The sequence below is a fragment of the Lepisma saccharinum genome, chromosome 1 (assembly GCF_977018435.1).
Source record: "Lepisma saccharinum chromosome 1, izLepSacc3.1, whole genome shotgun sequence".
NCBI classification, from domain to species: Eukaryota; Metazoa; Arthropoda; class Insecta; order Zygentoma; family Lepismatidae; genus Lepisma; species Lepisma saccharinum.
In genome coordinates, this window is record NC_139229.1 from 170,134,351 (window position 1) to 170,148,019 (window position 13,669).

Sequence of the window (13,669 nt, forward strand, 5' to 3'; positions counted from 1 at the left end):
TTGTTGTTGCTTCCTCTTGCTATGATTTATATTAAGAATTACTAATATGCTTGTTGTTCTATCCAATTGTGTTTATCATTTTGAGCACTCTTCTTCACCTCTCTGTCAAGATCTTTATACTGTTTCTGTAGGGAGTTCTTTTGGGTTCTTGTTTTTGCAGTATTTAATTCTTCTTTCTTCATTTTTCTAGCTTTAATTTTATCCCATGTGTTCGCTGACATCCAGTCTTTCTGGTTACTTTCCCTATATTCTAAAATGTTTTCACTTATTTCTCTTAAATTTGTCTTGATCTTCCATTTTCTCTATTTAGGGTGGCGACAGACCTGGAAAACCTGGAAAACCGGGAAAAGTCAGGGAATTTGAGATGTCAAAAAAAAGTCAGGGAAATGTCATGGAATTTCGTCCTCCGGGAATTTTAAATTCGAACACTCTTTGGAGGAAAATTGTTATAACTCGGGCACTATGGGAGCAATCTACTTCGGATAACTTTTGTTTTGCAGCTAAAACATCAGCGCATACAACCGTGTACAATTATAGAACACCGGACCGAGGAAGGGGGGTTTGGGGGGCGCGACCTCCAAATTTCAATGAAAAAAACATAAAAATCTGGAGTTTGCCCCTTCTTCTCCCGCTATTTGTTAAGATGGCACGAACTTTAGTATTCTTTTCAAAGAATTGACCTTTCTCAAGAGAATGAAACATGTTTCATGCTCTTGGGTGCCATACAAGTTGAATAATAATCCAAAATGTGATTATTATTTTTTTTACGAAAAATAGGTAATTTGCATTTTTGGAGGAAATTTGTTATAACTCTGGCACTATGGGAGCAATCTACTTCGGATAAGTTTTGTTTTTCAGCTAAAACATCATAGCATGCAACCGTGTACAATTGAGAACACCGGACCGAAGAAGGGTGGCTTGGTGGGGGGCTCGTCCCCTTGAATTTCAATGGAAAAGACATAAAAATTGGAGCTTCCCCCTCTTCTCCCGCTATTTTGGGGAGAAGGCGCGAACTTTAGTATTCTTTTTGAAGCATGGTTCATGTTCTTGGGTGCCATACAATAATAAGCCAAGATGTGATTATTATTTTTTTACGAAAAATATGTAATTTGCATTTTTGGAGGAAATTTGGTATAACTCGGGCACTATGGGAGCAATCTACTTGGAATAAGTTTTGTTTTGCAGCTAAAACATCATAGCATGCAACCGTGTACAATTCAGAACGCCGAACTGAGGAAGGGGGGTTTGGGGGCGCGACCACCGAATTAAAAAAAACAACAAAAGGAATTTTCCCCCTCTTCTCCCGCTATTTTGGGAAGAGGGCGCAAACCTTAGTATTCTCTTCAAAGAATGGACGTTTCCAAAGAGATTGAAACATGTTGCATATTCCTGGGTGCTATACAAGTTGAATAATGAGCCAAAATGTGAAACTCGGTTCGGAAATGTGGCATGGATATGTTGCGGAGAGGGGGGAGGTTGGTCATCAATATGAATTTTCCAGGCTTGCTCCAGACCTGTGTCAGAGTTTCCACCCAAACATAAGAGTATGAAGGTCCAAAAAGCACATTCATTTCGTAATCAGCACCATGATACCATATGGTATCATCGGCCAGTACGACCTTACTCTGATGGTACCATGTGGTATCATCGGGGGAGTAAAGGTTAAGCCTCTAAATATATTGCGTGGAAAATGCATTGAATTATCATTTTTTCTTGTCCGTATGGGAGTAGTAAGGGGACTTGTCAACAGATGGAGGGGATACGAGCGGGTGGGGCCGTCCGATAGTTGTCGGACGTCGTAGTAAGGCATTTTGTTGGGCAAACTGAAGGAACATGGAAACAAGTAGGTTCCATTGATACATACGATTTTTGTCGAATATCGCCACTCGACAGAGTATCTCACTACAACATGCGACAGAAATTGCATGGACTGCAACATCCAACAAAAATCGCATGGATAAACAAGAAGAGCTTTAGACTGCAAATATGCTGCTGGAATTTTATTACTCTTCTGGCTCACTTCGCCTTATTTAATGTAGCAGTGCTTACAAAGGTTTTCTTTCATCATCCTGACGTATTACTGGTTTTGCACAAGTTAACATACGTTTACAATGACATTGCACTATTTGGTTTGAATTGGTGTTTTAAGTCCACTTTGTGCACAGTAAGGCTAATCGGGACTGGACCTACAGTTTAAAGTGGAATCCGAACCACTATGTGCTTCCACCGGGTATCGAACCCGAGACCCCTTGATTACAAGGCGACGACGCTACCACTGCGCCATGGGGAGGCCCTGACATTGCACTATTCTTAGATATCAAGAAGAATCCAACCAAATGGGATATATATTGAATAATATCACGAAAAAGTGAAACATAAATCTGCATTGATGAACGTTATAAAAATTGGCAAGTGCATGCTCCCAACCCCAAATTTACTGCAACACTAGTATTGCAATGTAATTAACGCCACTCTCTGTCCTGTCTCTTTAAACTCGTGAGAGATGGTTACTAATCTCTCACTGATAAGGTTAATGTCCAATATTATGAAATAAAATACTAATAATAAATACATAAATATTTTAATATCATACTCGTATTTACTCGAATCATTCAATCATAAAAGCAAATCACTTTCTTCAAGAATTGACTTTTCTCTGCCACCCCTGCTAAATTTTCACTTTCCATCTACTGATTTATACGAGGGGTGGCCAGAAAGTAATTTCCAATTAGTAGGGACATTTATTTTTCGCAAACGCCAAAACCGTGAAAAATGGTAATTGCTGCGAAGTTGTGCTTATGAATGGACACATTTTTCGCCCGTTCGAAATATCGAAATAATGCGAATTTGGCATAAAATGCGAATTGTTGGCATTTTTAGCGATTTATTTTTTAAAGAAATGTCCTAGAACAACGAAAAAATTCCATGAAATCCAACATTCTTGTCTTTTCTAGGCCATGTTTGTGTACATAGAACATGCAAGTTTTCCAACATTTTACTCAAGAGTAAACTATAGAGTTATACGTACATGGAGTAATTCCGACAGCTACATTAAATCATGTATTTCGCACGATTTTTTCAACTTTTATCAAAACCATTTGCATCACAGAGCAAAGTGGCAGGGTTCTAACAGGAGATCGAGTGCGTATCTACCGTCACACGGGAGCCACATCTTTGTATTTGTCGCACGAGATATGTTTTGAATTACCAAGCTAAGTGCGCACCATCGGCATTTGTCGAGCGAGTAATAATGGAGCTCAGTCGTTTAGGCGTCTGACTACTGTGCGAGAGACCCGGGGTTGATCCCCTGGGGGGGAGAACCGGGATGTTTTCCACCTATTCAAAATGCTCCGGCGCCCACCCAGCATCATATGAAGCTGGTACTTTGAGGAAACTTGGAGGGATAAAGGTAGCCAGGAGTGTGGTGCTGATCACATCACCCCCACCTTCAGCCGTGATCAAGGAAGTGCGGGGCCCTAACTCCACACCCCTATACACCTTCATGGAAAAGTGCAGGGGAGCACTTTACTTTTACTTGCTCAAAAATCTGTTCCAACATATCAAACTGTCACGAAAATACGTAGACCATGTGACCTACAATTTAAAAGAATAGTTTAAAAGCACATATATATTTGGCAGATAAATGTTCTAAAATAAAAATGCGAATTTTGAGAAACTTAACACTAACAAGTCAAAAGAAGATAATGCCAATTTTTGGTGCCATAATATATCGTTATCTGTCACGTGAGATTGATTGATTTTAATTTTTTTGGGTGCGTCGCCACTTATGGTCATTATGCACCCTTCAGTATATACGGGGAAAATTCCATTATCTAAAATCCTTAGCTACCTTAAAATTAAAAAGGGGGTATGGAAAATAACTTTCCCAAAATAACTTTCAAGATATCAAACTCTCACGAAGAGGCGTAAGCCATGTGACTTACAATTTGAAACAGTAGTTTAAAAACACCATGAAGGTATAATTTCAGATATTTGCCAGAAAATGTGCTAAAATGAAAATGTTAATTTTGGGGAAAATAACACCGTATAGTAAAAAATAAAAAATAAGAAAATACACCAATTTGGAAAGAAAAAAATATCAAGGTCCCTACCGATTAGGCATAAATAAAACAAGAATATCAGTTGTAAGTCATTGCATTAGTAACAGTGAGTCCTAACCTAATTTTCGGCATAATCACCACCGTTGTTCTAGCATTCGTCGTAGCATGGCACTAAATTTTGTATGCCCATGGCATATGTGTCTGACGGCAAAGACTGGAACTATCTCTACCACAGTGTAGCTGTTAAATCCTTGCCCTGCCAGAAACCTCTTCAGTTAAACAAAGAGATGAAAGTCTGTACATTCAAGGTCAGGGCTGTACAGAGAGTGGTTCAAAATCTCTCACCTGAAGTGATGCAAAGGGCCCGTGTGTACTCAGCTGTATGGGGTTGTGCACATTCGACTGGCCTTCCGTGAATTGTGTGCACCATCGTCTGACCATACTATCCGGTCTGCACACCTCACACGATTGCTGGTGGCTCTGTGCCAAATTCTGAGCGTGCTACATCGCAGTCGGTGGGAGACTGTGTGAGAGCTGCAATCTTGAACCTAAATATAACTGTCCTAAAACAGCTGCATTGCAACTGTACAAGATTACAGCTATATGTCACTTCTTCCTGCCTGCATGTGTGTGTGTCGCTCTCCGACCACTAGTGCTGCGTATAGGCACCATTGGAGCTTTTTTCAGCACTCCCCTCGTATATGAACTTTCAGAAGCTTATATTATTAGTGTTCCTGTTTTAATGTCTGGTTAGCTAAATCAGGTACCTATACAATGCTATTCTATAAATTCCTTGCGTTAAATTTCTAATAGGCAACCTACATACCCTTTTCATCGGCATTAATGGTATAACTGTATGGTGTCAGTTTCACAGAACTTCACTTGGATATACTGTACTGAAGCAGAAATCCCATTGATAATGTAAGGAAATATGACACTTTATTTTGTTCGATTCAGTTGTTTCACTTATATGCAAGAGTTAAGTTGTTTGCTTTGCAGAGATGAGAGAAGTAGCTTTATGCATTGAAAAATGAGTCCGCACTCATGGTTCTTGCAAGCAGAGGGTTCCAAACCTCAGTGGAAATATCAACATATAATACCGAGAATGTATAAGGAGACTGATAAATTACAAATTGTATTTCTTAATCAATCACTCTTCACTCTTATCTCATTTAGTCGTAACTTTAAAAATAATCAAATATTTTATTTTAAACTTACTGCGTATGACAAAATTCCGTAATCCTTCCCTAGCTTGTGAATTGCAATAATTTTCCAAATTCACTATTTTGCAGTTTGAATTCAAATCATAGAGAATAGAGAAATTCAGTCAATTTCATAGAAGATGATGTTGGTACTTATCAAAACTATACGTGGATCTGTATGAGTTTATTATTTCCATTTTGCAAAAACATCGATTTAGTTTAGTTTTTATTGTCAGGGAAAAATGTAAATTTTGACCTGGATAACCTGGAAAAGTCAGGGAATTTCATTTCTGCTTGTTTGTAGCCACCCTGTCTATTGTATCCTCCTCTCTTTCTTCTATATCTTCATCTTGCCCCATTTGCAGACTTTCAAACCTGTTTCTCAGTTCCAATACAAATCAATTTTTTGTATCTTTAACTTTTTCACATCAAATTTCTTTCCTATTTTTCAAAACTTTTTACATGCTGCCATTATGTGAAGTTTAAAGACTGTAATTACCAAATGGTGGTCACTACCAATATTGGCTCCTCTTTTATTTCTTACATCCAGAGGGGATCTCTCCATTTACGGGTAATGCAAACATGGTCAATTTGATATTCTGTCACATGATCAGGTGATACCCATGTCACTTTATGGATATCTTTGTGGGGGAAAAACCGTTCCACCTATGATCAGATCATTTTCTGCACAAAGGTCTACAAATAGCTGGCCATTTTCATTAATTTCCCCCAGTCCATGTCTACCCATAGTATGCTCTACTCCTTCATTATGATCCAATTTTAGCATTTATGTCTCCCATCAAGATGCATATGTCTTTTTAATTTTGTACTAGTACTTTGGTGCAGTTTTGAATAGAATTCCATATTTTCTGTGATGTCTGAAACTTCTGTTGGAGCATAGCACTGTACTATCTTAATGTTCCTCACCTTTGTTTTAAACTTTGCAGTTATAATTCTTTCAGAAACAGGATTTCATTCCAATAAGCTTTTCTTTGCTATCTTACTCTTCCTGAGCTTAAGAATGTATATCCATCTTTAGTTTGTATCTCTCCAAATCCTTTCCATCTCGTTTCACTGATCCCCAATATGTCCAACCCGTAGGCCTGCATTTGGGCTACTGCTTGCTGGAGCCTACCACTCTCTTAAAGTTCTCACATTCCAACAACCAATTTTTGTTTTCCCTTTCATGCCAAAGGTTGTCATCTTAGAGTCAGTCCAGCTATTCTTCGTGGATGTTTCTTTAGTAATGGAGTTTAAGGTGTGTGGGTTATTAACCCACAGCACTCGATCTTGGTGATAGGGTTCCTACCTTGACCTCCAAGCAGTTTGAAGATCCCTCTTCACTACTCCCAAGAGTAGTACTCTGCCGCATCTGCCATTGAGGACTTCGCCGTAACCCTGGCAAGGGTCCCTTACATGGTACTATCAGCCGGAGCCAACTGAACCATGGTTTTTTAAAGAGGTATTACTCCTCTAGGTTCATCCACCATTGAGGTTCGCCCATCTTCTACCGCCTTTAGAGCCGTTGACCGGTAGGTTGCTTACTTCTTAGTCTGGCTCCTCCTCGCTACCCTGCCCGACATGGGGGACCCTGCCAGTAGCTATGCTACCGCTGGCATAGCCTAGCGAATCATCAGAGCACGCAAGACCAACTTCAAGGCCATACAACCACTAGGTGGGACACATAACTTACAGAGGAGATAACAAAGAATGAAATAAGGAAATCAGGCATTTTAAAGGAAAATCCATCCATTCAGCTTCTGATCACAGCCAAAGCTCAACCAAGCTCAACTCGTAGTCAACGAGAGTGACGCTGCTAATATGGATGATGAGAGTTCAGAATCCTCACATGACTGCACTGTGGTGCCTATTGGCTGCATCAGACGTTGGCTAGGAACTTTGCTTTATTCAATTTTTCTTACTCCAGTTATTGTTTACCTTATTCTCTACAAGGTACGTGCAATATGTAGATGTACTCTCCGAAATCTCATCTTTGCATTGACATATGATACACATCACGATTTTGTTTCACATCTGCTGCCACAGTCCTTAAAGCTACCACTTTTGCGATGAAACATCCAATGCTACAGAATAGGACAAAACCACATGGCAATATTGTTTGGACTCAATCTTGCTCAGTGATGTCACATTAATATGGTCCATTGGTATACTTGTTACCTATGATACATGTGGTTAGAAACTTTGTATAAACATATGAAGCACCACATTGTCTCTTACAGGGTCAGTTATTGGCAGATAACAAAGTTGATGCAGTGGATAAAGCCACAATGGAATCACTGACTTGTGCAGTGTGCTTGGATCTATACATGGACCCATTCAAGCTGCAACCATGTGGGCATAGTTTCTGCGAAATTTGCCTCCGTTGTCTTGGGAGAAATGATCCGACACATACTCCATGCCCTCTCTGCAGGCAGATTATAACATCCTGTGTTCCAGATGAAGGTAGGTGCTTGGATGTTTCTCTTTGTGTGTGTGTATCATTGACTTATTCCCGGGTGGATCCATGTTCCTACATAAAGTGTGTCTGTGGTTCACCCAGCCTCTAATAAATGAATACCTGGGGGTAATTGTGGCCAGAGATGGTGCTCATTGCAGAACCTACAAAAAATGACCGAAGGTTGTGATTGTGAATGTGTGAGGCCCTTCCTCCACACTGCAGTGAGTATGGGAACTTTGCCTTCAGTTGCTGTCAGGAATTTGCAGTTGTTAATTAATAAGCTGCAATTAATATACCTGAAATAGATGTGAATTTTTTTTAGTCTCAGGTTGTGAAAGAAAAAGTAAGATGTTTTCTCCAGTGCCTACTTAAAATTGAGAAGTTGCCCAATTTAGCAATTGCAGAAGTTTTAATACTTAATCTGCAAAAGTAGTTGCCATCTCAATGCAGAAAAATGCCTCCCCAATGGTATAGTGGGAACATCGTCATCTTTTAATCAAGGAGTTCTAGGTTCGATACCCAGTGGAGGTACATAGTGATTGTATTCCACTTTAAACTGTAGGTCAAGTCCTGATTAGCCTTCTGTATGTAAAGTGAACTTAAGAAACAAGAACTCAATGCAGAAAAATGATGTTTTCAGGTGGTTTTTGAATGAGCATATTCATATCTTGTGATTAGTTTATCATTTTCACTCCTGATATAAGTAGCCTGTAATTTAGATGTATTGGTACCTGTAGATGTGGAATTTGGGATGAAGCCAGAAGTTGACTTAGGGCCAGTTTTTCAATGTCCAGTTATTCTTTCTGTTAACTATCTGCCAGTTGGAGATAATCACCGCTCTTAACCAGCACCAGGTTTTTCAATGTGAAAGTAAGGGTAAAAACACAGTGAAGCACATCTCTCATTGCTAATTGCCTGAAACTCGCAGGGACAAGTTTCCGGCAATTCGAAACCATGGAGTTAAATGGGGAAAAACATAGTGGAGCCCCGCTCATCGCAAGATGTTCCCAGGATCAAACACGGTTTGATCTTGGGTCTCTTGTTTCAAGTAGAAGGTTCTGTGATTGGTCCACTCAAGATCACTTCTCCCCTTCGTGGAAGACACCCCTCCTCTTTTTCCCAGTTTCTTTTGACAGAGTTCCGCTCAAAGGAAAGAATGGGGACCAGTTTGAGTGGGAGAGGCTTGTTCGAGGTGCCTGTCCGACATCTGGTTCATTCATTATATCATGACATTTTTATGGCTTGACCGGGCTCCATTCGATTAGCAAGGGTCCTTGTGCCACACTGTGTTTTTACCCTAACTGGCAGTTAGTAAATCCAAAGTTTGCACTGCACTCCAAAATAGTATGTTGGTAATACTGAAGCGTGGAAAAATAGGGAATCTTATCTGCGCACCATCTATTAGTATAGTTTCAAACCGCGTCGATTGGCACACAGCCTGGCGTTTAAATATAGAACTATAAGCGTGCCCTGCTCGAAAGCACGTTATTGCATATTAAACGATTGGAACAATGGCTGCATATCCATTCCATCTGCTTATGAAATAAATTAACAAAATCAAGCACTACAGATTTGGCGCTCTTCTAATGAAGGTCAATTCCATGTGGGGGAAATGCTGTTATGAGGCCCAAGCGGAGATACTTTCTTGTAGAAGAAGCGTGAAGAACTCGAAAAATATGAAAAAGTAAAAAAAGTAAAGTGTTCCCCTGTGCACCACGCCATGAAGGCGTATAGGGGGTGTGGGGGTAACGCCCCACACTTTCTTGATCCGGTCGTGTGTGGGGTGATGTGATCAGCATCACGCCCCTGACCATCTTTACCCCCCAGGGTTTCCCCCAGGTACCCATGTTATTTGACGCTGGGTGGGCGCCGGGGCCGCTTTCACCATTAGAAAAGTTCCCGGATTTGAACCGGCCGGGGATCGAACCCGGGACCTTTAGCATGGTAGTCAGACGCGTTACCGACTAAGCCACCACGGCCACCGAAAAAATATGAAGGTACGAGTAAAAATAATTTCAAAATTTACTGTAATATTTCTCCGAGAAGATCATTCAACAATAAAGCATGAATTAAAGGCAACGCATGTGATAAATAATTAACATGAAAAAAATGATCCGTGACCAGGTGTCACATATTACAAAACACAAAATGCTCCGGAAGGTGGTGCCACTAACCACTGCACCAAATTACTGTTTGGAGATTGTCCCGCCTGGTAGACCGGATATCCTCATCACAAATTCTCACCAAGCGAATTCTAGCATCTACGCTGCTTAATTTCCATATTTGCATGGACATTTGTAAGTTCTGCCAAAGAAAACAAGTTTTTTTTTTTTCTGTATGAATTTAACATTTTTATGAATCATATCTTGTTTTATCTGACAGTGAAATTGCGAGTGTGGAACTTCGATAGCTGCATGAGGCAGCCATGTTGTTTCCTAACTTCCAGTTAGGCTGGTAACTGCAAGAAGAAGTAGCAGTAAAGATAATCGCCACAAGAGTTCCAGTTACGAGCTAGCTGTACATTGAAAAACAAAAAAATTCACAAACTTCCAGTTACGTGTTAACATGAACCTTAACTGTACATTGACAAACCGACCCTTAATAGTTCAGTGGTAGAACATTTTCACAAAGGCCAAAGATCTACATCCCTATGTAAGCCTCAAGTTCGTATTGTGTTTAGAGACAGATGGTTCAGCGAAATTTTAGATGTTCATCTGCCTTCTGTCCATACAACCTACTCGTCATAAGTGACAGTTCTTGGCTTTAAACACACTTAGATCCAACATTATGCCATCTTCCTATCTCAATTTTCATTTCTCAGCATTTGTTGCCCCAATAGGTTTTAGTATACACACTATTTTATTGGTCCTAGTACTGTCCACATATTTCTTATGTCCAGCTCAACCTAGGCTATTAATCATCTAAAATTCTTTCCAATTGTCTCATGTTACCATAGTGTTGGTTTCCTGAACTGAGATTTATGTATATTTATTTGTACATAAAAGAGTTAAGTAAGAAGTATAGAAGAGAAATTGATGCTAAACATAACTGAAAATATTTTTAGTGATTTTGGTTTCTGATTACAAGAACCTCTGTTGTTATCGTCATGATAGTTACTTGTTAAGCATGTGGATATTATTTAAATGTATTATGAGCTAGGAAGGAGCCGATACCACTTTCAACTGATGCCCATACCAGTGCTGATACTCTCATCAATTCCCACAGATACCAATACTTGAAAATTGTGGCAATAAAATTGTTGTTCAAATATTTATTGATATTAGTGGTTCAGATTTCCACTCCAATTATAGTCATTAGTTCAGCAGAATTTTGCTGCAAAAACCTTATCCTACTTAGGTTAAGCTTGAAAAAGTTCTGGGGACCAGGATGAAACGTCACAGATAAAATAAAAACCACTAAAAATAACTGTGTTGTTCTTTAACTGAAATGGAAATATTCTTGCCCACCTGATTGGGCTGCCTGCTCAACTCAGGTTCATTACTTATTCTATGAGTATATATTGAAGAACGTTTATTAGAGGTTTTTGATCATCATTACCTGATATTTCATCAACTTTTCAGCTGATTTTGTTTTCGGGGCAGAAAATGCAAAAGGAGGAAAAGTTAGACAAGAGTAAATATCACGGCATTCTGTGAAAGTATTGATGCCCTATTAATTTGATATTCGGGGTAGTTTGAAAATAAATAGATCTAAAAATGTTTGTGTTTCACTCGATTTTGATGAGGTGGTTGTGAAGGATTACATTAGTACTTGCTTTAAACCATGTGCATTATTTTAATTTTGTTTTTCTATTAGAAATACTATTGTGTAATTGATTTGGGGGGGGGTTGATGAACAACTTTGGGGAGATTCATCCATGGCCTGGGAGGGGAGAATGGGAACCTCTGCAGAAGTTAGCAGTGACAGAGTTTCTCTGAGATAAATCTTATAGTTGTCTGGCTCGCACTTCTTAGAATTGTGAGAAAGTTAAGGTTGGACTATCTTTGTTTGTCCTATAGCTCTAAAAAAAGTAAAGTGTTCCCCTGTGCATAGCACCATGCCATGAAGGCGTATAGGGGGTGTGGGGGTAACGCCCCACACTTTCTTGATCCGGTCGTGAGGGGGGGTGATGTGATCAGCATCACGCCCCTGACCGCCTTTACCCCCCAGGGTTTCCCCAGGTACCCATGTTATTCGACGCTGGGTGGGCGCCGGGGCCGCTTCCATCGTTAGAAAAGTTCCCGGATTTGAACCGGCCGGGGATCGAACCCGGGACCTTTAGCATGGTAGTCAGACGCGTTACCGACTGAGCCACCGCATCCTGTAGCTCTAACAAATGTGAAAATGTAATGAGACTTGGGATATTTGTACTAGAATTTGTTGTGTGTCATTTGTCTTGCATTATTGATTTGTTCACTTCGTTCACAGCAACTGTATAAAGTGGCCTTTTTTTTCTTCAGCTCTTTCGAAACAAGTGAGGGAACACTTCCCCAGGTTTTGTATTGAACGCCAGCGAATGGGTAGAAAGAGCAATGCCTACAACTTCCCGTTACCATGGCAACCGAAACACAGCTTATGGCGCCTTCTTGTGCAGCAGGTTGCCCTCTTCGGAAATGTCCGCGGAATGCTGAGTCTGCATTTGATCATGCAGAATCTTCATATTTTCCTCCCAACCATGTCCATCCTGATTATCCTAAATTTCATCAGTGTCACCATGTTCCTTATCAGTTACTATTTGTTCAGTTTTCTTCCTGGTCTTTTGTTCTTCTGTTGCTCCCTTTTTGTTCCTTCCCTCGAGTCCACCAGAAAAAATATGACGATACCCCAGTCAGTTGGAGGATTTCAGTACTTTCCCATTTTCCAGTCTGAGAGTTTCTACATAAATATGATTTTGTCTGCTGTGACTATTTGGATTATCCATGCTGTCCATCAGTGGGTTGTCGACAGATGGAGGAATTAAATATGTTAAGAAAGTGTACAGTGATGTATATAAATATTATTTAATGATCTGAAATAAAAGTTCAGCTATTATTCTGATCTTTTAAGTAATGTGCTCAAATGTTACCGACTGGCAGTCTGTACTTAATGCATGCTTACATCTGTGAATGCTTACTTTGTGAAATGTACAGCCTGCAAAACTGAAATTGCCTGGCCTGTTTGCATCATTTTCCCCCAAATCGTGTAAGAACCAGATGGATATAACTGCAAATTTTTCAAATTTACAGGAGAGAGAGAGAGAGAGGAAATAATGTATTCTTTGGAATATGTCTGACAGAAATAAAAAATCAGTAAACTGAAGATACATGACTTTACCATTAAGGAGAAGAGATGAACTCCAAGTAGAGCTTTTCAGAGGAGATATGTCAAACAAAACTGAAAACTGCATTCTTTGAGTTACGTTCCTCTGGTTCTTGCACAACAAATTGTTCTTGTAAGTAACAAATGACTATTGTATACTAGATGAAAATGAATGCAATTTGTAAACCTTCTTTACAGAAATTGTTTAGAAGGTGATGCAGGAAAAAATGAAAATCCATGTAATTCATGTGAACACATGAGTAACTATGTGGAAGTTACTGTTGTGATGAGACATTATCAATGGAAAATATTCAGAGGTTAACCAAAAATCACTGTGCTTCTTAGGATGCATTTATTCACAGCTTGGCTGATGGAAGATATCCAGGCATATTGGAGAGCTTGAGACTTGCTATGGTCCTGACAAGACACACTTATCATGGAGGACATTTTTTTTTCTCAGTTTGAGATGACTCTTCTTACGCTGCTTGATTTAATTAACATCTCTTATTTATACGAATTGGTTAATTGCTACAAGGGATGGATCATCTAATGATAGTTATAGTTATTCATTTTCTATGAGAGTGTTGCTTGTGACAAGAAAAAAGAAGACATGGTATAGAGTATATGATAACTTTATTCATCAGTAGAAG

The 13,669-nt window shown here is 39.5% G+C and overlaps 1 protein-coding gene across 3 annotated transcripts in view; it reads left to right on the forward strand.

Annotated features, from left to right (window-relative positions):
- Positions 1-13,669, forward strand: part of LOC146003924 (E3 ubiquitin-protein ligase RNF180-like) — a 116,128-nt gene that overhangs the window by 40,435 nt on the left and 62,024 nt on the right. For 2 of the 3 annotated variants that reach the window (XM_083142428.1, XM_083142436.1), the window contains exons 5-6: positions 7,504-7,726; positions 12,182-12,746. In XM_083142428.1, the coding sequence (XP_082998554.1) occupies positions 7,504-7,726; positions 12,182-12,681 (723 nt within the window). In that variant the 3' untranslated portion in view covers positions 12,682-12,746. Of the gene's footprint in view, positions 1-7,503; positions 7,727-12,181; positions 12,747-13,669 lie in introns of those variants that run through there. The other variant, XM_083142441.1, reaches the window with a different exon arrangement.